This window comes from Myotis nattereri (genome assembly GCF_964212035.1).
Source record: "Myotis nattereri genome assembly, chromosome: 2".
Taxonomy (NCBI): Eukaryota; Metazoa; Chordata; class Mammalia; order Chiroptera; family Vespertilionidae; genus Myotis; species Myotis nattereri.
The window spans coordinates 124,700,406-124,723,322 of NC_138076.1; the positions used below are offsets into that span (position 1 = coordinate 124,700,406).

Below are 22,917 nucleotides of genomic sequence, written 5' to 3' on the forward strand. Positions count from 1 at the left end.
CCCACCCACAGATGCACTGCTGCGGTGTCACCGACTACACAGACTGGTACCCGGTGCTGGGTGAGAACACGGTCCCCGACCGCTGCTGCATGGAGAACTCCCAGGGCTGTGGGCGCAACAGCACCACCCTGCTGTGGAGAACGGTGAGGCCCGAGGCCCTGCCCTGGGCCCTCCTCCCAGGAGCCTGTGCCGTGGCAAAAGGAACCTACAGGGGAGGGAGGGGGGCCTGGGGCTTAATGTGGGGGGTGCATAGGACTGAAGCCAAAAGGACAGGTGGAAAATGGAGGGCCTGGACCCATAGTTGGGAGTGTAATGAGGAGGGGTATGTCTGAGGCTGTGCAGTGGGGCCTTGTGGGTGGAACCCTGGGCAGGGCAGGGCCTGCTCAAAGGCAGGACCAGGCTGAGGGTCAGGGAAGGACAAGAGAAAAGAGCAAGGACAGGGGCTGAAGGAGAAAGAGAGAGGGGGGGTGGGCAGGAGGGGTGCTCGTCATCATGCCGGGCCCTTCACCTCGTGGTCCTCGCTCCCTAGGGCTGCTATGAAAGGGTGAAGATGTGGTTTGATGAAAACAAGAACGTTCTCGGCACCGTGGGGATGTGCATCCTTATCATGCAGGTGAGAGGGCCATCAGCCTCGCTGCATCCCAGCTGGAGAAAAGCGAGCCCCCGGAGTTAAGTCACTGACCCAGGCGGCCCCCTCCATGCGCTGTCCTGCTTTGCGGCCCCTTGGTGCGTGCCTGACCCTACAGGCCCCAGAGGCGCTGCTTCCTCCCATTTCCTAGGCCTTGGGCCCGATGCTGGCATTGCGCGCAGCCCGCGTGTGGGTTTGCTGGTGAACACACCTGTCCTCACTTCAAAGGGACATTTACCTTGTGGCTGAACTGAACGAGACCTGAGTCCTTAGGAACACCTGTGAGCATGGATGGGCTCGGGGGTCAGAGCCCACAGGGGTCAGTCCTGGCCTCACCGTCTGTTAGACATGTGTGACCTGGGCACACTGATTAGCTTGTGTGCCTGAATTTCCACATCAATATAACGAGCCTGATCATAGTGCCACTTCTCAACAGGGAGTGAGTTTAACATGCCTCACATCGGGCAAGGAGCTGCACCAAGCACAGAGGAAGTGCCAGGTCATCTTAGCTGTTCTTAGCAAGCACGTAGTGACGCTGTTCTCTTAAGGCCGAGCTTAGGTGATGGAGAGGCAAGAGGCGGGGTCCTTGCCTCTCCTCTTGATGATGAGGCCGACACAGCTGGCTGGGAGCACGAGACCCTGACCTTTCTGGGGACGAGCATTTCCTGGGCTCCCTCCTGTGCCCACTACACATGGCTCCTGTCCCTGGTGAGCAGGAGTCTCCATGCCTGATTCCTCTTGGAGTACTTGACCTTCCCTGGTCGGTCCATGGGAAGACGGTCAACATCCTGCACCAGGGACCTTCCTTATCCTAAACCCTTGGGCCAAGGGGCCAGATCGTGTCTGATTTATCTAAGTGCTCGCACTCTGAGCAGATGAGCTCTCATGTGAGCTGCACTCACCATTTAGTACCAAGAGTGGGGCTCATGTCAGGTCCGCCTGGGGTCAGGCCTGGACTTGGACCTGGACCTGGACCAGAACCTTGGGGTTGGGCTCATCCACCATGGTCTCCTCCATGTATGCCTGCACCTTCGGTGTGGGAGCCAGGAGAGACACAGTGTCACCTGCTTTGTGGCCTGTGCCCAATGCAGACTATCTGTGGTGACTTGAGCCACAGGCTGGCTCCCTGCTGTCACCACCCCCTTTCAGGATTCAGGAGTTGAGGGAATAACAAACAAGAATTAATGTCCTAAGCATCACTGGTAAGAGTGTCTGCTGCCGCCCGAGAATCACGCTGTGCATTCCAGAACAGAGCGACTGAGCACAGGCGTTCCCTCCCCCTCCGCACCGCCTGGTTAGCTGCCGGTCAGGGTCAGGCCTCTGTGCGCTCGGCCTCACACAGCACTGAGATGGAGAGGCTCAGCGACATTCTGTACAGACAGCTCTGAGGGCTGAGCTCACGGTGTGGCCCTGGGCTGGTCGCGGGGTGCCCTCCTCTGCTCACCACTGTCCTCACCCCACCAGGTTTTTCACGCCCACAAGCGGTTGCACCTTTTGCTGGCGGGGGCCCCGCCGTGGGGCTTCTGTCTGAGCCCGTTCCCCATGCCTTTCAGATTCTGGGCATGGCCTTCTCCATGACCCTCTTCCAGCACATCCACCGGACCGGTAAGAAGTACGACGCCTGAGCGCCAGCGGAGCCCGCCCCCACGCGGACGCTGTGCCAGGGAAGGAGATTTGAGCTTTGTGTTGCCTGCCCGCACTCCAGACTGCTGCCCCCTGCACCCACGTCCCCCAGCGCCCTCCACACACCCCGCCTCATCCTTCTTGGGGTGGAGAGCCATGGGGAGAAGGCACAGAGACCTTGGGGTGCTAGGGGTGCTGGATTCCTGCATCTGTGCATTTGCCAAAGAAGACAGGGTGGGCCGGGGGCCGCATTGGAGGAGGCCGCACCGATGGTGGCTGCCCCGCCCTTCCTCACACCACACTGTGCGCGTGGGGGGCCGTGAGTGCTCCCGCCTGGCGGAGAGACTGCCCAGCAGAGGCCTCCCTTCGGACAGCTAGAGCAGCAGCCTCTGGCCAGGCACCCAAGGAGCACCTTGCCCAGGCTTTTTATACCTTACAGTGTAACTTTTTTTATTTTATTTTACTCTGATTATGATTATTCAGGAATATTATCTCAGATAAGTTTAGGGTTAGCTTTCTGATTTATAACTTTTTACTGTGTTGATTTCTGTAACAGTTTGATTTTTTTCTGACGGTGGGAGACGGGTGGGAGAGAGGACGTCGTCGGGTTTCAGTCAGGACAAACCACTGTGCAGCAGTCAGGAGGCACTGGGTGAGTGGGCCAGCCTGCGTTCAGATGCTCTGAGGGAGGCGGCTGGGGCTGCTCTGTCTGCCCCACGGCCTGTGGCACCAGAGCCTGGAAGAGGAGGTGAAACAGAGGCATGTGCAGCCGCACGAGGAGCGTCCGGCTCAGGAGCCACGTGTCTGCGCGTGCTGGTGCAGGAGGCCAGAGCAGCGGGGTTCCTGGGGGGCTGCCGGGTGCTTCCCAGGAACACAGCTGGAGCCGTTGTGGGTCCTTCCACTTCATGGATGAGCAGTTGCTTTTCCTTCCCTTCCTCCTTCCTCTGCCCTCTGCCGGCACGGGAGGCCCTCCTCCCCCCGACCCCCGCGGGCCGTCCCGTGACATCTGCCAACCCCAGTGATTTCACAGACATTCCTGTAGAAACTCCCGGACACATACCTCTCGTTCAGCTGCTGCTCACTTTCTCACACTGCTTCTGGGAGGGAGGCAGTCCTGAGGTTTTGCTGCTCAGATAGTGGCAGAGGACCCTGGAGTCAGGAGGGCAGGTGGAAGTGGTGCCCGTGACCATTCCAGCTGGTGCACTGGGCTGCTGGTTCCTGCTGGGAGGAAGGGGGAGGTGTCCGTCCAAGTCCCAGGACTCATCTTCCTCTGGGCTCATGGATGGTGGGGTGGGTGGCAGTCATGTCCCCAGTGACCGCAAGGAAAAGTACAGAAAACTGAGAGATGTCAGACTGGATCCTGTTAAGTAGCCCCAGGAGGAAGCCGCCTGAGTCAGGGCCTGGGAGATGAGAGGTGGGCGGGGCATTCGGCTGCGAGAGTGCCCACCAGCATTTATGCTGGTCTAAGCGAGCATTTTGCAGTTAAAGAAGAAAGTCAAGAATCTGTGGGATGGAGCTTGAAAAGGTTCCCCACTAACCAGGTGGGGCCTGGGTGCTTCCCCAGGTGGGGCCTCAGGGAGGCTGCCTTTTTCTACACCACGTGACTCCAGCCCTAGTTTCCCACCAGGCCCATATCTCTCCGGCCTCCATCTGTCTGTTCCAAGAGCTGAGACTCAGCTGCCCAGCCAGCAACCCCTCCCCTGATCTTCAGTGCAGTGCAGTCAGGACCAGGAGGACAGAACTTTGGGTGAGCTCAGGACTCACGTCTTTGGAGGGTGGGGTGTGAGTTGGGCAGTAGAACCACCTCCTGAGAGCTGGTGCAGATGGGAGAGCTGGGGAGGTGGGGCCTGGGGTGGAGGAGGGTTAAGCACACGTTTGAGAAAAACTGCCTCTGGGTCCTTTGGCTGCCTCCGGGAACCCCAGACTGCAGAGCTCCTAGCAGCCTGCCACCAGGCCATTGCGGAGACACTCAGCAAACAGCATTCAAGTCGTGCAGTGGGACGCGGTGCATACTGAGTTTATGCTGGGGGTGGGGGGTTGTTTATGCCTATCAATGCAATTTTTAATTTTTGTTAAAATCAACAGCAAAAGCCTAGCACCTTGGGAGGTGTGGCCTCCCTGGCAGTGTTTTGTTTCTGGAGCTTCAGGGGCATCCCCTGGCCTGGAGCCCTTGCCACAGATCCACTTCCTCCTTTGCGCCACACCCTATCATTTGTCCTCAGTATCTTGTCACAGTTCCCAAACTCCCTTCTGGTCTCATCCTGTGCTTGGTGGTTCCGTCATTGGCTGAGTCGACACTGGGTGAAAGGTGCTGTGCATGGGCTGGGGTGCTCTTCCAAGCCTGTGTTTGGCCCACACTGTGTTGGAGGCCACAGCTGTGGCTTCCCCACCAGAGTCGGAGTTCATTTGGTCAGGTCTGATGCAGGCGGTTTACAGAAGGCTCAGAAGGTCAGGGTCCTGCAGACGGCATCAGGGGAATGCCTTCCCTGGCCTTCCTTTGCAGCCACCTCGGGAGGTGAGTGAGCAGGGCCTGAGCCCTGCTCCGTGGGCTGCAGCAGGTGTGGGCACAGTCTCCTCTGCACTCCTGCGGGCCTGGGCCTGCATCCTAGGCTCGCTCAGGAAGGCTGCTGAACCCACCCCAGATGCTCATGCAAATGTTCTGGTCTGACTTGGAACCAGGTGGCCATCCCTTCTTGTTTTAGTGGCCAAAGAGCAGCCAAATGGATGGAAATGACTGTCCGGCTCTCGGTCCCCCTGCCCACCACTGGTGGAGGTGCTAACTAGCAGGGACCTGGTGTAGGATGGGAGCCGGGCCAGGTGCGTGGGGTCTGCTCTTGGTCCTTCAGCCTTTCAGCGTCCGGGGCTCATTTCCCCTTCTCCCATTTCCCTCCTCTCCCTGCAGTGAAGCAGTAGTCCAGGGTGGGGCCTGGCCTTCCTGCCCTCACCGGGCACTCCGGGCACACCCTGCCCAGCACGGGAGAGCACGCCTGTTGGTTTCAAATGCACTTTTCTGCTTGTGATGCGGTATCTGCGTTTCCTTCATCCTGGTCCTGGCTTTATTGAACACCATGTTTTTAGCATGTTTTTAAATAAAACCTGATCATATGTCAAAAGCACAAGCAGGCTGTCTCTGTGGTATGTTCATTCGGTAAACCATGACTGGCACCAGCCCTACTTTCTGTCCAAGACACACCCTGCAGCTAGGAACTCATCTCCCCTCAAGCCCAGGTTACAGATCTGCTGGCTTAGGGGAGTGGGGGGTCCTTCTGTGGGTGCTTGAGGAATCCTAACACCTCCTTTGCCTGGTGACCTGAGGCGGGTTTGGTGGGGGCCCTCTGCATGAGAGGCCGACCCCACCTATGTGTTTGTCCCGTCCAGTCCACCAGCCTGTGGGCCAGGCCCTTAGAGCGCTGGGAGAAGGGCAGCGACAAGCCACTCTTGGCCTCCTGTGGGGCAGGGATGCAGCTGTAGGTGCAGTTTCTCCCCACCCGACCTGATGACCCTGGGGCTCATGGGAGCCAAGAGTGAGGGGACCTTGCGGGTGGCTTTGCCTGGGCTGCACTCCCTTAGGTGGCTCTGAGCTGGCTCCACTGGGCACAGAAGCACCAGTCAGTACGAGATGGTCAGCGGGGAGGAGGGAGGCACTGAAAACCACTTCCTGTGCCACCTCACTGCAGGGAAGCCTCCCAGCCTCCATGGCTGCTGTAGTCACAGTGACAAGTTGGGGTGAGAAGCTCAGACTCACCCTGCCCTGGGCCATCGTTGCAGCTCAGGTACCAGGCTGGGCCGGGTTGGGAATGAAGGCGAATGTGCAGCGTGGGTTTGATGGGAGCGGGAGCCGCATCTCTCAGCCCTCGTGTGCGGAGGTCTGGCTCCCGCCTCCTCGGGGAGAGGCCAGGTTGGCATGGGATTGTCCCAGATCATCAACCTTGGGAGCCTTCCTGCAGCTGCTGTGTCCCAGCACCTGCAGGGATTTGCTGAGGATTGACTGAGGCGTCTGAGGTGACCCTCTGTCAAAGGTGCAAGGAGACCTTGTGGCTGTGGGGTCAGGAGATGGTCATGGCTCAGGGACGGGTGACCCTCCATCCTCTGAGGACCAACCGAGGCATAGAAAGTGGGTGGGAGCCACTTCCTCTGCCCATTCTTGCTCTCACTCCTGCCCCGCAGCCTGTGGACACACCTACTGGGATGCCCCCGTGTCCCTGCGCTGTCTTCTCTGAGGGACAGAGTGAAGTCCATTGGCACCCAGGGCACTGGGACACACGAACTGTTCTGTGAGCACTGAGCCCCAGTCAGATTAAGCAGTGAAAGGCGGGCCACCTGGCCAGGCAGGAGAGGGGATGTCAGCGGGAGGACAGGGCTGGGCATCTTCTCCCCTGGAGACTTCTAACACTAGGCAAGGGCCTTCTGGGATGGGTTCTGGGCTCTTCAGTCCATGGCACGGGTGGCTGAGATGACCCTGGAGGACCTCTTGCTCCCCCATTCTTGTGTGAGGAGGTGGGATAGCTGCCTCCCATCAGCATCCAGCGAAGGGCAAGTGAGAAAGGATGGTTTGTGAGCCACAGAGGAGCCGGCTTGGTATGTATGAGAACTTCCTCAAAACAGCTCGTCCAGGGCTCGCACAGACAAGATATTATCACACAAAGACTCGAACACTAACTTGTGCCAAGCAGCCTGAACACAGTGGTGAACAGCCAGACCGGTCCCTGTGGCTCACAGAGGCCCACAGAGTCAATGGGAACGCCCCTCAGGCTCCGATGCTGATGTTCTCTGGGTGGAGAGTCGCTGACCCCATCTCGGATGTGGAGCTGAGAGCTGAAGTGGGAGGAGCTGACGTGGCAGGGAGGGGTGTCCTGTTGATGTCATTGGGGTGGCACACCGGTGAAGGGGTGAGCTTTAAGCCAAGAGCACAGGGAACTGCTGAGAGGCCGGAAGCCCATGTGCCGGCTCAGACCGGCCTTGAGAACCATCGCTGTGGCTGCAGAGTGGAGGATGGCTGAGGGGACAGCGTGGGTGCAGGGACCTTGGAGAGGCTGTGCAGGCGATTTAGGTGAGAGATGACGTAGCCCTCGGGCAACACCGGTGGGACGGAGGAAAGAACACTTTTGAGAGACCCCAGGAGAAGTGATGAGCCCGGTGACTGACAGACTTACTGTGGGGGAAAGCGCCTTCTGGCCGCTCATCCAGCATGCCGGCCCTCGCCCTGCGCTGGAACTGACGAATGGTTTGCACCAAATGCAGGTGAGTGTTTTCTAGGCTCATTGCTCACGGGCAGGAGACGGCAGAGGCCGGCACATGCAGCTATCTCTCCTTTTGTTTTGAGCATCACAGCCTCACGATGCTTTCACAGGCGTTGTCTAGGCTTGTCCTGACCATGACTGTGCTATCAGCGGTCACTGTACAGGTCTGGGTGGGAACGTGCTGGTGGGGGCTGGAGGGCCTGGGCAAATTCCCGCTCCGCAGCTGGTGTCCTCAGGAGCATTGTAGTCATTGAATTTGTCTTGGTTTCATCATCTGCAGAATGAGGATGACACCTATTTTACAGATTTGCTGTGAAGACTAAATAGAGGCATGTATGGAAAGACACCCAGCCTGTTCCTGGGCCAAGGGAGGTGCTTGGCAAGGAAGTGGTCAAATTTGGGGCTTAGGGTCCCCAAGGAGAAGCAGGGCCCCTGCTGAAAGCTGGGTCCCAGGGCAGGGATCTGGGAGGGGAGTGAGCTATGGAAAGGAGAGTTGCAGGACGTGTCTCCCAGTTTTGCTCTGGGCTGGTTGTAGAGCATAGTAATTCACAGACGCAAGAGGGAAGTCAGATTAAATGAATGTCGATTGGGGCACAAAAATATCGGCATTGCAATGGCCCCTTCTTAAAGCAGTCAGTAAAGATTGGGAGGCTATTGATTTAGCCATCTCATTATGCTGAGTTTAATGACAGCCGTGAGATGGACCACTGCGCCTCCTTAACCCGACAAAAAGAAAAGCCACATCCACAGGACACACTCGAGCCAGGCCCTCCGGCTGAAGCCGGAATTTCCCCCTGTGGGCCTGGAGAGTGATAGGTAGCTGACTGTCCCTGGCGCACACCTGGGCAGTGCCCAGGTTCCTCTGGTGATCGTGATGCAGAGAACAGGGACTGGAAGAGCAAGGCCAGCTGGTGGTCTGTGGTGGGTCTGGCGGATAGAGTGTGTTGCCCAGAGGTTTCTCTTCTGGCGGCTGCAGAGTTCTGGGACCTAGCCTCACCATTGTCCCAAGCAGGGCCGACCTGCCAGGCAAGCAAGAGGACCATGCTCTGCCATTTGATGGCAGCAGGAAGCCCCTTACCTTTTGTCTCCCTCCTCCGCCCTAACTCCCCCTCCTCGCCCCCCCCCCCCAATTCCTGCAACCTCAATAGATTTGTAATATATTTCTTTTTCTCTGTCAACGGACCCCAGTTCTAGAGAGGATGCAGCCTTCTTATTTTACTGGTTGGCAACTCAGGGAGAGAATGTTGAATCTGACCTCTGGTTCCCATGTGGGGTTCTCCAAATTCCAATCAGGGATCCATGAGACCCTCATGAAACTGTTCCTCATCTCTTCAGGGAGTGCCTAGGGCCTAGGCTAACAGGGCTCTGGCCGGCCTGTTCCAGCCTTGGTGCGTGGCATGGTTTGCACCTGGCTGATGGAAAAGGCCAGATTCAAGCTTAATTCACTGCCCTCTTCACCCCTGGACTGAGCCAAAGGGTCCCACTGGGTCCCCCTGCAGTGCCCCATCCTTCCTGCTCAGTCACTGCTGGACAGGGTTTCAGCCAGTGATGGAAGTAGGGGCTTCTCATGGATTTGTTTTTAAGAAGAAAGTGAATTACTTTTCTATCACAGGAGAAAAAGTTATTTTATGATCTTTTCATTAAAAGCTTGATTGGAAACTAAAAGAAGAAAGAAAGAAAGGGAAGAAGAGGAGGAGGAGGAGGAGGAGGGGGAGGGAAGGGGGAGGAGGAGAAGGTGAATCTCAGCTTTTGTCCCTGTGTGTCCCCCACCCCATGGGCAGCCTCTCTGTTCTCAGCTGGGGACAGGAAGTGGGAACCAAGTCCCACCAGCTTGAAGCAGCCCACCCTGCTGACAGAGGCGTTGTCTCCTGCCAGGAAGTAGTGGCAGCCGACAGGCCAGGGGCAGCCACCAGGGAGACAGCTTCCGCAAAGGCTCCCACTGCCCCCATCCTGACCAGGCCCCACCGGCAGCCAGGGCCCTGGGGCGGCATGGGCAGAACCCACAGTGCTGTGTGTGGCAGGAAGGGGCCTGGAAGGGTCTCACCCTCTCACACTCAGTGATGGTGCAGGTGAGCAGACATCCTATGAGAGGGGTGACCAGGGGCGCCCAGACTGGGCCCGTCCCCCGGCCTGATATCAAAGCCAGGGGGGCTGCCACTGTGACTGTTCAGTGAATGGTCTTGACCAACCGGCCGGGAGACACAGGAGGAGGCCAGGGATGCGGATCCCTGCCAGGCAGCCCCCACCCCCCCACCCCTGCCCAGCCTGCCCCCCAGTCCCTCTGTCGCAGGGTCCCCAGCGTCCAGCTTACCCGGGTGCTCTCAGGCTCCCTCATGGACCCCACCCCACCTTAAGCAAGTTTTCTAGACAGAATAGTGAATGAAACGGAACTTTTATGTCATAAAAGACAAGCATTTACTTTCTTTCGCTCCTTACTGGGCGGGCACCCTGGTGCGCTCAGTCCCTCTGAATTATGGATGGATGTCTTTTTGCATTGGGGTGAGGAGTGCCTGACTCTAGTCTGGGGAGGAGGACAAATGAGTGGTCGGGGAGGAGGGGGGAGACACTAGCACTCTGCGGGGAGGTGGGGTGGGGGCCAGGGAGCAGTAGAAGGTGTGCCTCAGCTTGAAGTGCCCCTGCCCTGCCCTCTCCACACACCCTGCATCGGCTGCAGCCCGCCAGGGTGATGCCCACAGCAGGACGGGCAGACCGCAGGCTCGTAACAGGGGCTGCTGGGCATCACAGTCAGAAGTGTGGCAGTCCCGGCTGCCCAAAGGCGGTTTAAGGGGAACACAACTCAAGCACAGTTGTGAGAGCCTGGCTCTCGCTCATCACCAGGAGTAGTGACGCCCACGCGAGGTGAGGTCGGTGCAAACAGTCAAGGGGCTCCTACCGGCCCCCGCCCCCCCCCCCCCACACACCTGATGGAATTCCCTGCAGGGGAGGAAAAACAGCAGCAGCAGGTAGTTCCAGATGCAGCTCCTTTATTATTGTGCCCCCTGGCCCCGAGGCTGGCTTACACGGAGACCAGCGGTGGAGGGGCTGTTTACAAGGAGAGCAGTTTCTCTGTATGTGATAGAGTCAGGGGACTTCCCTGTCTCTAGACTCAGCAGCCGTGGGCAAAGTACGGCCCGCGGGCCCGATCTGGCCCGTTTGAAATGAATAAAACTAAAAAAAAAAAAAAAAAAAAAAGACCGTACCCTTTTATGTAATGATGTTTACTTTGAATTTATATTAGTTCACACAAACACTCCATCCATGCTTTTGTTCCGGCCCTTCGGTCCAGTTTAAGAACCCATTGTGGCCCTCGAGTCAAAAAGTTTGCCCACCCCTGGCTCTAGAGTATTGTGACAGCCCATATCCAGGACCGCCGGTTCCAGATCCCCAGGAGCCTGTCTGGCCTCAGGAGGAACGGGCTGCCTGGAAAGACTTGTGGCGCTGGCACGGGCGCCTGTGGTGAAGAGGGGACGCGGGAGGCCGCGGGAGGGGCACAGGCCTTGGCACTGTGCTGGAAGAGAGAAAGGGCGACGAGAGTGGCGTGGGGCCGGAGCGGGTGGGAAAGGGGGCTGGACTGTGGACCTGTTCCCTTCAGGGAAGAGGACCCGGCACTGCTCTGCCAGCCGGGGTCACCGACGGGCTCAGGCGGCCCCTCAATCCAAGCGGAGGTGGGGCAGGTGCTGCAGGAACGCACGCAGGGAGGCACGGTCCTGGCTGGCAGTGAACTGCCCACAGCCGCCCCGTTTCCCAGAGTGGGACCCAAGCCTCACACCCGGAGGGGACTGAGCCCCGGGGCTGTGACACACAAGGTGGTTCAGGGCTGTGGTCGAAAGCATGGCTCTCCAGGTGCAACCCCAGGTCAGCAGCACCCACATCACCTGGGAACTAGAGACACAAATCCTTGGCTCCACCCTCTGATCTGAAGATGGGGGAGGGGGAGAGGAAAGAGGGGCCAGTAATCTGCTAAAAACCCTCCAGGTGACCTGCAGGGGACCCTCATGCAAGCTCAAGTTTGATCACTAGCATCCTTGGCAGATGTGAGCGCCACCCAGTGGTGACACAAAATGTGGGGTTCTCCTTAGCCATCAAACCACCTCCCCTTCTCCAGTTCTGTCCCCAGCCCTTGTGGCCAGTAAGGAGAGTGTTTTCAAGGCTGATAGCAGGGTGGGTGGTGGCGAAAGTAACTTTTCATTCACACCCCCCACCTTGAACCCCTGAAGATGGACCGGGAGTGGCAGATCCCAAGACCAACAGTGGCCGTGGGGCATGAGGATCTTGGAGGCACATGGCCCTGCATGTCACCCCACCCCTCCTCAGGGCCAGGCCTGGGGCCGTGCACTGGGCAGCAGCCTGATGAGATTCTAGGCCTGAGACAGCTCACACTGTGCCCACCCAGAGCCCGGTATCGGCCACAGAGGGGAGGGAAGGCAGGCAGGAGGCGGTCAGCTCCACCAGCCGGGCACCTCCTCCCTGCCCCGGCCGCTCTGTGATGCGTGAGGCCGCATGGGCGGGCGGGGGAGGCATTTCCTGCCACCTGGCCAGGCCTCCATGCCCAGACCACTGTCTCCATGCCGCATGAGCGTTCACATCTGCGTGGGGATTCTGAGTGCCGAGGGCGGTCACCCTCTGGTGTCAGCGTTGGCTCCGGAGGTGGTAGGTCAGGCGCCCCTGAGCCATGGCCCCAGGCTCCTGTGAGACACTCTGGGGGGGGGGGTCTGTCAGCCCAAAGGAGCCACTCTTCTCTTCCAACCGCACAGAGTAGGGCTCTAGCGCTGGGGCTGATGGTGGTCCCGCCCAACCGGGGAGGGGGTGTGAGGCTGCTGAGGCTCCACAACACCCCACAGGCCATGCTGCTCCTGAATGCCAGCTTAGCGGTTTATTAGAGATGGAGAACTGGGGGCGCCGGGGAGAGGGGTGGTGTGACGGCAGCCACTGCTGCTGACTCTGTGAAGTGGGGGGAATATACCCTCGTACCTCGGTCCCTACGAGATGGTGTGTCTACGTGACTAACACATTCTAAGCACACAGTAGGCCTTCAGTAAACACAAGGCCCTGGCCACCCCTCCCCCCATGGCTATGCCTGAGGAGCTCCTGGAGCTGGGAGGGGGAGGGAGAAAGAGAAGGATGGTCGCAAATATTTTAAACAAGACTTCATCCCTTCACCAAAGGCTGTTACACTCCTGTCTCCCCAAACACAGGTCATCCAGGGAGTTGGGGTGCAGCACTCCCTCTGGGAGGGGTGTTCCTGTGAGCTGAGGGAGGGAAGGGCCGCTTGGTGAGATCGAGGTGTGGGTGTGCTGGCCTCTTTTCTGGACCTGTGTGCCCGCGCCTGTTGCCCCCGCAGGACTGCAATGGCCCTCACCAGGCACGCCTTCTCTCTCCGGGAACTCAGGGCTCTGCCGGCCTCAGAGCAGGGACCTGGGGGAGCCATCCTGGCGCAGATCTGCATGCTCACAGGTGGGACCGGCACCCCAGCTCTGACTCCAGCCTTCAGGGCGCCCCCCGGGGAACCTGCCCTGCCCTGGGCCTCAGTTTCCTGTCATCATGTCTCATCTCCCAGGCCGTTGGCATGAACAAAGAGGTCCCAGTCCCCCCAAATTCTGGGCTGCTCTGTCCCTCTGCGGCTTGGACCAGCCCGGTCCTCGGCAGCGTTCACAAGACGATGCCCAGCACAGGAGCCACAGCTCCCCCAGCCTCTGCCTCGTCAGCACAGGAGGTGGGGCAGGAAGTCAGCTCTCCAGGGGCCACAGCTCCCCCAGCCTCTGCCTCATCAGCACAGGAGGTGGGGCAGGAAGTCAGCTCTCCAGGGGCCACAGCTCCCCCAGCCTCTGCCTCATCAGCACAGGAGGTGGGGCAGGGAGTCAGCTCTCCAGGGTCTGCCCCAGTGACAAGGCCCGGCACCCCATCCCCATCTGCACAGGCTGGGGCACCTCAGGAAAGTGAAGGGACCCAGGAGGGGCAGGCATGTTACAGGCCAACACCCCTCCCACTGCCGCCCCCCTCTGCCCTGGCAGGAAGAGCTCTCTCTCTCTCTCTCTCTCTCTCTCTCTCTCTCTCTCTCTCTCTCCCTGTGAGACCTGTCGGTCTGACTTCTGTCCCTGCAAAGAGCTTGGCCTCACCGTCACCTTTTATTTATCTGCATGAGTCCTGGGAAGCTGGAGGGCAGCAAAGATGACCACACCACCGTTTCTTTTGTCCTTGATGCAGCCTGGGGTTGCTAGCAAAGCTGGTCTCCCTCCTAATGAATTTTTCTCAGCCACCCCAAGGCCCTCTGGGTGGAGGAGCTAAGCCAGCCAGGGCCCCCACCAGCCCCGGAGGCAGGGAGGCAGGGAGGCAATGTGCTCTGAGGGTGTGCAGCTTCTGCTCAGTTGAGGGCTGAGCTGGGGATAGCAGGGACCTGTGTATGGGAGAGAGAATACCCTTCACCCAGGACTGACCCGGCTCAGCCAGAGCTGAGCTTGTCACACTGGGACTGGACCCAGTGGGGAGGCAGGAGGTGACCTTCCTTGGCCCTGGTTTTAGCATAACAAGGGCCCACCTCTCATGGGTGGGGCGGGAAGAGGGTCCCCAGGACCCGGGAAGAGCAGGTGTGGAAGCGGGTGTGGGGTCTTCCTGTTGGAGCACCATGTCACAGCCTCAGGGGGCAGGGTGGGGGGTGGGAGGAGGGGGGAGGGGAGGGCTGTGGCTGTTGAAGGAAAACTGTCAGCATCTGCACTGCATTTCTAGGCTTTGCTTTCTGTTCTCCCTCAGTATGGGGAAGTTCTTCCTGAGGATCCCCTGCCCAATTCAGACAGCCAGGCGCTGCTCCGGGAGCAGAGCGAGGCCTCGTGGTCAGGGAGCCTGACACAGGACAGGTGAGGTTCAGGGCAGAGCACCCCTCGACTTGGAGCTTTACCTTTTCAGTGGCTCCAATGTTTCAGGCTCTGTGATTGGGTCCAATCGGGAGGAGTTTTACACTCGCCCACATTAACTGCCACAAAACCCTGGCCGTTCTGAGAATCAGGCCCTACACAGGAGGTTCCTGGAGGCTGGGGCTCGGGGCCTTTCTCCCAGGGCTCCTCTCCCGGGGAAGGCCTCCAGGCGGTGCAGGCTCCTGCTGCAGCACATGCAGGTAGGGCCAACTCCCCGCCTTCCCTACGCCCCCAACCCCCTGGCTCCCTGCCCGAAGCCCCACCCTCTACCACTGCCCGCATCCAGCTCCCAGCATCCTCACCTCATTCTCTCCACTCCCAGGCCCTGCAGGAAGGAGCCAGGCCATGGGGACACTCCTCTCCCGTGAGAAGGCCTTGGGGTAGGCAGATCAGAGGCCTGGGCCTTCTGGGAGCAGAGATACCCCTAACTGCCCACCATGATGCATCTCTGGGAGGCCAGAGCAAGGCCCCCAAACCCAGGCAGAGGCGAGAAGAGGGCTGTTCAGCACCCGTCGGGGTCACGCTGAACGCCCGGTCCAGAGGGGTCAAGGTTTGTAGTCCTTCGATGTCGTTTCAGGAGCTGGGAGGGAGCAGAGAGTCCAACTCTCTCACCTTCCTATGGACCTTAGGAGCCTCCTGTCTGCCCCTGGCAGGGCCAGCCCCCGCCTGGGCTGGCAGTGAGCACTCAGAAGTGGAGGGTTCCCGTCTGGTGGGAACTTTAGGAGCCGTGGTCTTGAGCACTTGGTGGGTCTGAAGGGTGGGTACCAGGGATGGGGACTTTCTGGGAGTTTCTAGATGAGCTATGCTGGCTCCGCGGGTCTGGCAGATGGGATTTGGACCCCTGTCTTTGTGGGGGGGCAGTTGGAGGGGGACAGGATGGGCCGTTAGTGAACATGCAGCTGGAGCCTCCGGTGCAAGCAGCAGGTGAGAACCATTCCGCAGGTCTGCCAGGTGGAGAGAGCAGAGATCAGGATCCCACCACAGTACGGCCAGCAGTGTCCAGAGCGCGGCTTCCCACATGGAGTGCGCAGCTGGGACCCGGATGAAGGGCAGGTTCCCACGTGGCAGGTGGGGGAGGGAGGTACTGAGATTCTGCCATTCTGACAAGCTCCCAGGGAACACGCTCCGAGAACTAGTCTGCAAGAGCAGTACGTCTCTCACTTTGATGGGAACGGATCACCCAGGGACCGCGATGTGGGTGGGGCCGAGGTTCTGCACTACTAGCGAACGAGCTCGGCCCTTGCCTGGTCTGCGGCCCAGCGCTTCTCCAGGGGCAGCTGGCTGCTACCCGAGTGCCTTTCTCTGTCTGCATTGCTGCTCTGACCAGAGCAAAACCAGCCATCACAGTGGATTCTGGCAGATGGACAGAAGCCCCTGGGGAAACCGAGGCTCTGGGAGGGGCACCCAGAGCTGTCACCAGCTCATCTGTAAGTCAGCGTGGAATGTGGCCCCAAACGAGGCCCTAGGAGCCTGCCTGGCGGGCCCCCATCACACCCACTAGCTGAGCAAGAAGGGGCTAGCAGTGGTCGGCAAACTCATTAGTCAACAGAGCCAAATATCAACAGTACAACGACTGAAATTTCTTTTGAGAGCCACATTTTTTAAACTTAAACTATATAGGTAGGTACATTGTTATTAACTTAATTAGGGTACTCCTAAGGCTTAGGAAGAGCCACATTCAAGGGGCCAAAGAGCCGCATGTGGCTCGCGAGCCGCAGTTTGCCGACCACAGGGCTAGAGCATCGGCCCAGAGCAGGGCAGTGCTGGGAAGTCACCTTTTCCGGTCTCACTTTCCTGTCTCCACGCTATTGAGGACCCTTATTCCCCCGCCTTCCCTTGCCTCCTTCCTCTCTGCCCCTCCTCTCCTCCCTCCCACCCAAGGATACGCAGGGACAAGGCGAGGATATTTGGACCAGGGAGGCCACGGCTGTGATCATGCTCCTGACCATGAGGCCCTTGGATCCTGACTCCACCAGTGGGAGAGGGGCACTAGGGCAGCCCGATGGCCACCCTGTGGACACGGGCCAAGGTGCACTTCCCCACATATAGGGGCAAGGCCCCATCTTCCCCCAACTTCCCAACAGCTGCTGCCAACGGGAGGACAGGCAGGTGAGGACTCCTACGGGCCGGTAGGCGCTCTGTCTCTCTTCGCGAGGCTGGCGTAGGAGGTAGTGAAGGATGCCCCTCTTCTTCCCCTTCCTCCCTCCTCTCCACCCCGACGTGGGAGGCTGGTGGGGCCCTGTGAACACGGCCCTCAGCTCCAGACTCGGTGCCAGAGCAGAGCTAATCCACCAAGTACTCGGAGCCACAGCTGAAAGGCGGCGTAAGAGGTTATTTTGTCTCCCACCGGCTGTTAGCAGATGGTTGTCACAGCCATGCCACCCGGTGTCACGCAGCATGCCCTGTCCTGTGGTTATCTGAGTCTTTCTCATCCTTGCTAAGGGGGGAGCCGGAGGGAGCAGGTGGACTAGCAGGGACTTGTGGCTACCTCTCCTACACCTCATGCCGGGGGGAGACGGGAGGGCTGGGCTCCCAGCATGCTCACTCTTGAATGAGATGTGTGTTCCCAGGGTGCCTCCCAGGGAAGGCACAGCGAGAATGGAGTGTGCGGGCCAGAATCTCGCCAATGCATGCACACACACACACACACACACCCCACCCTGACTCATGCAGAAGAGTAATGGACTGAGTGTTCAGATCCCTGAGTGAGCTGTGTCTCCTTCCTGGCAGAGGACATGCAGAGATCAGCACACTCAGCAGCAGACCAGGGTGAGCAGAGAAAACACACAAGTTGATCACGGGAGCGGGAGATGGCAGATGACAGGCTGCTGGGCCCAGCCTGTGTGGGAGATGGCACCCCCTTCTGACAGCCGGCCTGGATATAGCACATGGCACATGTGGGCTTTTAACAGAGAAGCCGAATGCTTTCAGCTTCTTTCGAGGTTTCTGACCCAGCACCTGGCGGTCACCAAGAGCATCAGGGAAGGACCAGGAGGTCCCAGGAAGCCACTCAGTTCCCCTTAATGACCTGCAGAGTCCAATCTCACTGTCTTGCAAGTTTTCTGGGCTCTGCAGCATGTTCCTATCTTGTCGTGTGGGAATGTGGGGGTGGGAGTAGGAGTGGGCTAACTTCCATTTGGAGCCGTGTGGCCTTGGGCACAGCCACATCCCTCTCTGAGCCTCAAATCCTCCTCTATCAATAGGAAAACCTCTGACTTCAAGCTAGGTTTCCTCCAGTCCCGACCAGGGAAGCATATGACACCGTCTTGGCCTTGTCTATCCTGAGCCTTGAGGGTCTCCCAAGTGCCAGGCTGGGCGTGTGTGGGAAGGGGCCTGGCGCCGGCTCCGGCGGGAGGATGACTGTGAACCTGGGAACAGGCCTGGTGCGAGCCCTCCTTCAAGGCCAGCAGCTGACCTGGACTTGGGGAGCTTAGTTCCAGCACTGGCCAGCAGAGGGAGCTGTAACCCAGGCTTGGCTGCTGCAGGGCCAGCCTCAGGGGAATGGAGGGGAGAGACTGCCCAAGGGCTTGGGGTCCACGGCGGCCCGGAGAAGCTCTCTCTGGGGGACTCTAGGAGTAGTTCCACAGTGAGCTGGACCAAGACTTTCATGGTGGGGGTGGAGGGGGCAGGAGGCACCTGTGGGCCTGCAGGCGCCCTGCCACCTGGCCTCCTGGCATCACTCCTGCAGGTGCACTTGGCCACCTAGCCCTTTGGCTCTGGGCACTGGCAGTTCCTCCCTGCCCATGGCTTCACTGCCCAGTCTCAGCTTCTCCAGGCTCTTAGGCCAGAGAGCCCAGAAAGAAATGGGCACAGAGCGTGGCCCCGGCCTGGCCAGCGTCCATGCAGAGTAGGTCCCCTCGATACCTGAGGCAAACAGCAGGTTTCCAGAAACCACAGCTGATTCAGGGGCTGAGTGCAGAGCAGTCTTTTCCCCAGACCCCATGGAAACTCCCCCGAGGTTCAGTATGTGGGGCACAGGCCTGCCCTGGGAAGTACACGAGGGGCCAGGTGACTGCCCCCTGGGGCTCCCTGGGCCTGCTCCTGAGTGGAGGTGAAGGGGCAGCTGGTCTGTCCAGGGAACAATCAGGGCTTCTGGGAGAAATAATGTGCCACATGTAAATGATAAAAGTAATGATGGGGACTGCGTCCTGAGCACCTGCTACCTGCTCGGCAGTGAGCCATGTAATTACATATAGACTGCTGATCCTCACTGGTCACGAACCAGCTATAATTAGCCCCACATCACAAATGAGGAGCCAGGGCTCAGAGACGAATAACCAGCCCTCGGTTGTCTGGTCTCCCTCCAGAGGGCCAGGCCCAGCAGGCGAGGCTGCAACTGGACCCTCCGGCACTCAGGCTGACGTGGGCCAGCAGCTGTGACCGGGGAGGAACCCACACGGAGGCTCCCTAGCGTCACACCCATCCTGCTTCTCTTTCCATGGAACTGTGTTGGGAGGGAGTTTGGGAAAGCGAAGGACCACGGAGACCTGGGTGGCAGTTCAGGACGAGACCCTCGGTAAGTCCCCTCCCTGGGTCTCAACTTTCTGGTCTGTAAAATGGGGAGGACACTGTTACTCGCCTGGCCTGGCTCTCAGGTTGTGGGGATCAGTTAAGAGAGAGTATCTGAGTCACTCTGAAGTCCACAGAGTTTCCACTTATGGAGGCCCTCGCCTGTGCCAGGTGCTGCTGCCGTCCACATATCACCTTGTTCTTATCTGGCCCTCACGCAGTTGGGGAAACAATCCATAGTTTGAGGATGACATTGGGGCGCCAGGAAGTAACTGCTCAAGGTCGCACAGAAGCAGCGGCAGGATTGGACCCAGGTCCTCTGACAGGCAGCCACTGCTCTCCCCTCTCCCCTGGACAGTGCTTATAGACCAGGCTCAGGAAGGTGGGACAGGACTGAGCTCCCTCCAGAACCGGCTGGGCTGAAGCAGGAGTGTCAGGTGAGGAGGGCACGCAGGGCCCTTGCTCGCTGAGCCTGTCCTTGCCCCTGCGGGTGCCACTCCTGTCTCCTCTGATCTTGACCTGTGACTACTAGAATGACTCATGGGAGTAACACTAACTCCCTGGATGGCAGCTGGGGGAGGGTGGAGTAGTGACCCAGAGCAAAGAGCATGGCTCATGCTCGGAGCAGAGAGCTGGGTGTACACAGGGAGCACATATCCAGGTGTGCACACGCACATAACAGAGGAATGAGAGCATGTCATGCACACACACACATACATACACACACGTGCACAAGCACACCTAGACACATACACATGCATCCAACCCCCACCATGATGCATGCGGACACACCCAGGGCCCGCAGACACAGCAGGCTGCACACACACCTGCACGTGCACACATGGGTGCATGCACATACCTGAGCCCACTCACACTCCTCTCAGGTCTCTGTTCCTTACAAGTTCAAGTTGGCCCCCCGGCCCCAGGCACTTTCCTTCCTGTCTCTGGGGAAGAGAGTGACCGTGTGACTCAACTTTGGCTGCGAAGGGAAGGGGAGAGGCAGGCAGGGCAGAGTGTGCGTGTGCGAAGGGTCAGTGGTCTGAGATCACAGCCCGAGGGAGGGGCGTTCAGAGCTCTTCTATGGCCCCTCCCCTCACTCACCTGCAGGCAGGCCACCCCGATGCCCACTGCTCCCATGAGCAGCAGGTGGTTGGCCAGGAACTGTTCCAGTTTGGTGATGCAGCCTCCCTGGAAGGGAACAGCAGGTCACACTCACCTTGACCCAGAAGTGGGCGAGGATGGGAGGGAAGGCAGGCCGGGTGCTGCATCCGACTGGCTGAGGGAAGGCCGGAGACTGAAAGGGCCTGGTCCAGCTTTCCCATTGCCCACAGGCTTTTGGGTGACCCCGGGTCGGCTATGATGTCCCGGAACCTCTCAGTAGCAGGTGTGCGTCCCCTGCTTTGTGAGGCCCTTTGAAGGCCCAGCACTGCTGCTTTCTGGCCAATAAATAAGTGGGCCCTGCTCCCCCCACCTGTCTGCCCTGAGCTTGCCTTTTGGGGGCCCCTGGATGGCCAGCTGGGCCCTCTGCAGGCCCCAGCTGGAGATAGGTGCTCACCTCCACCTTGTAGATGTTGGAGGGGTGGGCCCTCTGGCCGCAGCGCGCTACCACCGTCTTGCAGCAGCTGTCGGGCACCCGGCGGCCCTCGGCCTCCCGGGACAGGATGTAGGCGCTGTGCTGCCAGTCGGCAGAGCTGTTGCTTCCGCAGCACTTGAACTGCAGAGAGAGGCCGAACCTGGCGGTGAGGAGACGCACAGCCCCCTCCAGCAGCTCGGTTCCAGGGAGCAGGACCATTATTCAAATAGCAACCAGCCCCTTCTTCTCCCTTTCTCCCTGGGATTCCTCCCTTCCCCTGTTTGGAGTGGGGGCTGGTCTCATTTCAGGCAAAATTTGCCTGCAGGCCACCTGTTTGCTGCCTTAAACATCATCAAGATCTTTAAGGAGATTAAGCTGGTGGCCCGGGGTCAGGGAGTGTGTGAGAAGATGGGCAGGGAGGTAGAGGCAGGTGGGGCCACACCCACCAGAGGTAGTTTCCTGGGCCCGCAGGGAGGCAGAACCCGGGGCCAGGGACCCAGTCCTGCCACAGGTTCCAGGCCCCCATTCAGGCTTTGAGGCCTCAGAGCCCTGAGTCCTGCAGGGACACAAAAGGTGTCCCAGAGGCCAAGGAGCAGGCAGCTCAGCAGTGACCAGAGGGGCTGGTGTGAGCCGACCTGGGCCCTGCATCTGCTGCACCTCCCAGGGCAGGGATGTGCCCGCCCAGATCCGGGTGATTAAAAAACAGGAGATTGGTTATTTCTCGCCCTTCTGGTTTGGGGACTGAGACTTAGAGTCCCTACGTGGGCCATGAACAGGGCTATTTGAGGTGGTCTCTGGCATCAGAGGTGCAGGTGGGGCGGGAGGTGCATTCAGTCTACTTAACAAGTGTTTGTTAGGCACCTACTCTGTGCCGGGAGTGACGCTCGGCCCTGGGCTCAAACATGAGTTTATCAAAGCTTGTCATTGCCTGTCGTCCAGTAGGAGTTGACAGAGGTAAGGAACTTGCCCGGGGCACACAGACGGAAGGGACAGAGAGGACCCCACCCTGTCCGGGCTTACATCCTGCTGCAGACGGTCCACGGAGGTGGTGATCTCCATGGCTCCAGGCTGCCCATAGTTCTCAGCCAGCGTCCGGGTCATGTGCTGCTTCAGTTCATTGCTCAGCTGGAGGGTGGAGGGGAGGTGGGTCAGCAGAACGCCCCACCCCGGTCCCCAGGCCTGCGCCTAACCACCAGCTACTCTGCAGCACTGTCCTTCCAACGGTGCAGTGCGGTGGTTTCCCACACAGTGGAAGGGACCCTCCGCGCACAGCAGACAGTTAGGAGGCGATGTTGCAAAAGCTGGGGCCCTAACGTAAGGGTGTGGTGGGAGGAGCTGAGTGGCAGGTGCGGGAGGAGACAGCTCGAGGCCCAGGGTGGCTTTTAAATACCTGTTGAATTTCATTTTGGTCATGAGATCCCGTGGGCACCCAGTGCTCCTCCAGGTACTGGCTTGAAACAACCAGCATGGTCACTGTCTCTGCCAGCCGAATATCAGTCTGGTCGTGACCTTGAAGCCTGCTTCAGAGGGCACGCGGTGGGAGAGGACCCGACCGCCCCGTCCTCCTTGTCCGCAGGCAGACCAGGCCGGTGCTGTCTTCATAGTCTGGCATGTGGCCCTGGGCCAGGCCTTGCTTTCCCCTTGGATGTGTGACTTCCCCTTAGGAGCGGAGAGGAGCCAGCCACCCCCAGGGAAGCGTCCCCTCCTGGCTCCCATGAAGACATCCACATCCGCAGGTGGAGGGGAGGGTTACTGGGACCCGGGCGAGAAGCAGGACCCAGATGTGCCGAGGAGTGTTGGGGCCTGGGAGACGGGACCACCCTGTGCGCCGCTGCCTCGCTTCCCCAGCACCGTGCACCCTCCCCCTTGCGTGGCCTCCTGGGGGCGCTATGGGCAACGCAGAAGGAAGACCTTCCACTCACCCTCTGGTAGTACACGTGGGCCAGGACCCCCGCCACCAGCTCCACGAGGAAGATCACCAGCAACAGGCAGAAATACTAGGGACAAGGGGAGAAGACGGTCAGTCACCCTGGGATCGGGCTGGGGAGCGGATGGTACTTCAGGGCCACTATGAAAATGCTTTCCTAAAGTAGTGAGGGAGGTAGGGCACCTGCCAGGGACCCCCAACCCCAGAGCACCTTCCTCTCTTCCCAGCAGCTCTGGGCATCCCCACCTCTGGCTGCTGGCTGCTGGCTGCTGGCACGGAGTTCTGCACTCACCTCTTCACTCACTGGTCTGCTGGCAGCTTGTTAATCCACCCACACATCCAATACTTACTAAATGCCTACTATATGCCAGGCCTCATCAGTAAGACGGTTATTGCCTTCAAACTTATTGGTGGTAGGGGGATAGACAGTAAGTGATCATAATGATGTGTTTTAAATGCTGTTATGGGGCAAGCCCTGGAAACTATGGGAGAGCAGTCAGAGAAGGCTT

General features: G+C 59.3%; 2 protein-coding genes across 5 annotated transcripts in view; one reads left to right on the forward strand and one right to left on the reverse strand.

Moving 5' to 3' along the window:
• TSPAN9 (tetraspanin 9) overlaps positions 1–5,369 on the forward strand; it is a gene marked incomplete at its 5' end in the record, with an annotated part of 208,255 nt that extends 202,886 nt beyond the window's left edge. For all 4 annotated transcript variants that reach the window (XM_081081407.1, XM_081081408.1, XM_081081409.1 and 1 more), the window contains 3 exons: positions 12–143; positions 530–613; positions 2,182–5,369. In XM_081081407.1, coding sequence (XP_080937533.1) covers positions 12–143; positions 530–613; positions 2,182–2,253 — 288 coding nt within the window. In that variant the 3' untranslated portion in view covers positions 2,254–5,369. The remainder of the gene's footprint in view (positions 1–11; positions 144–529; positions 614–2,181) is intronic.
• Positions 5,370–18,075: 12,706 nt separating this feature from the next.
• The window catches only part of TSPAN11 (tetraspanin 11), a gene marked incomplete at its 3' end in the record, with an annotated part of 47,763 nt that continues 42,921 nt past the window's right edge, over positions 18,076–22,917 (reverse strand). The window contains exons 4-8 of the mRNA XM_081083955.1: positions 22,404–22,478; positions 21,502–21,606; positions 20,464–20,622; positions 20,010–20,096; positions 18,076–18,177 (exon numbers count right to left, since the gene is read on the reverse strand). Of these exons, the coding sequence (XP_080940081.1) occupies positions 18,076–18,177; positions 20,010–20,096; positions 20,464–20,622; positions 21,502–21,606; positions 22,404–22,478 (528 nt within the window). The remainder of the gene's footprint in view (positions 18,178–20,009; positions 20,097–20,463; positions 20,623–21,501; positions 21,607–22,403; positions 22,479–22,917) is intronic.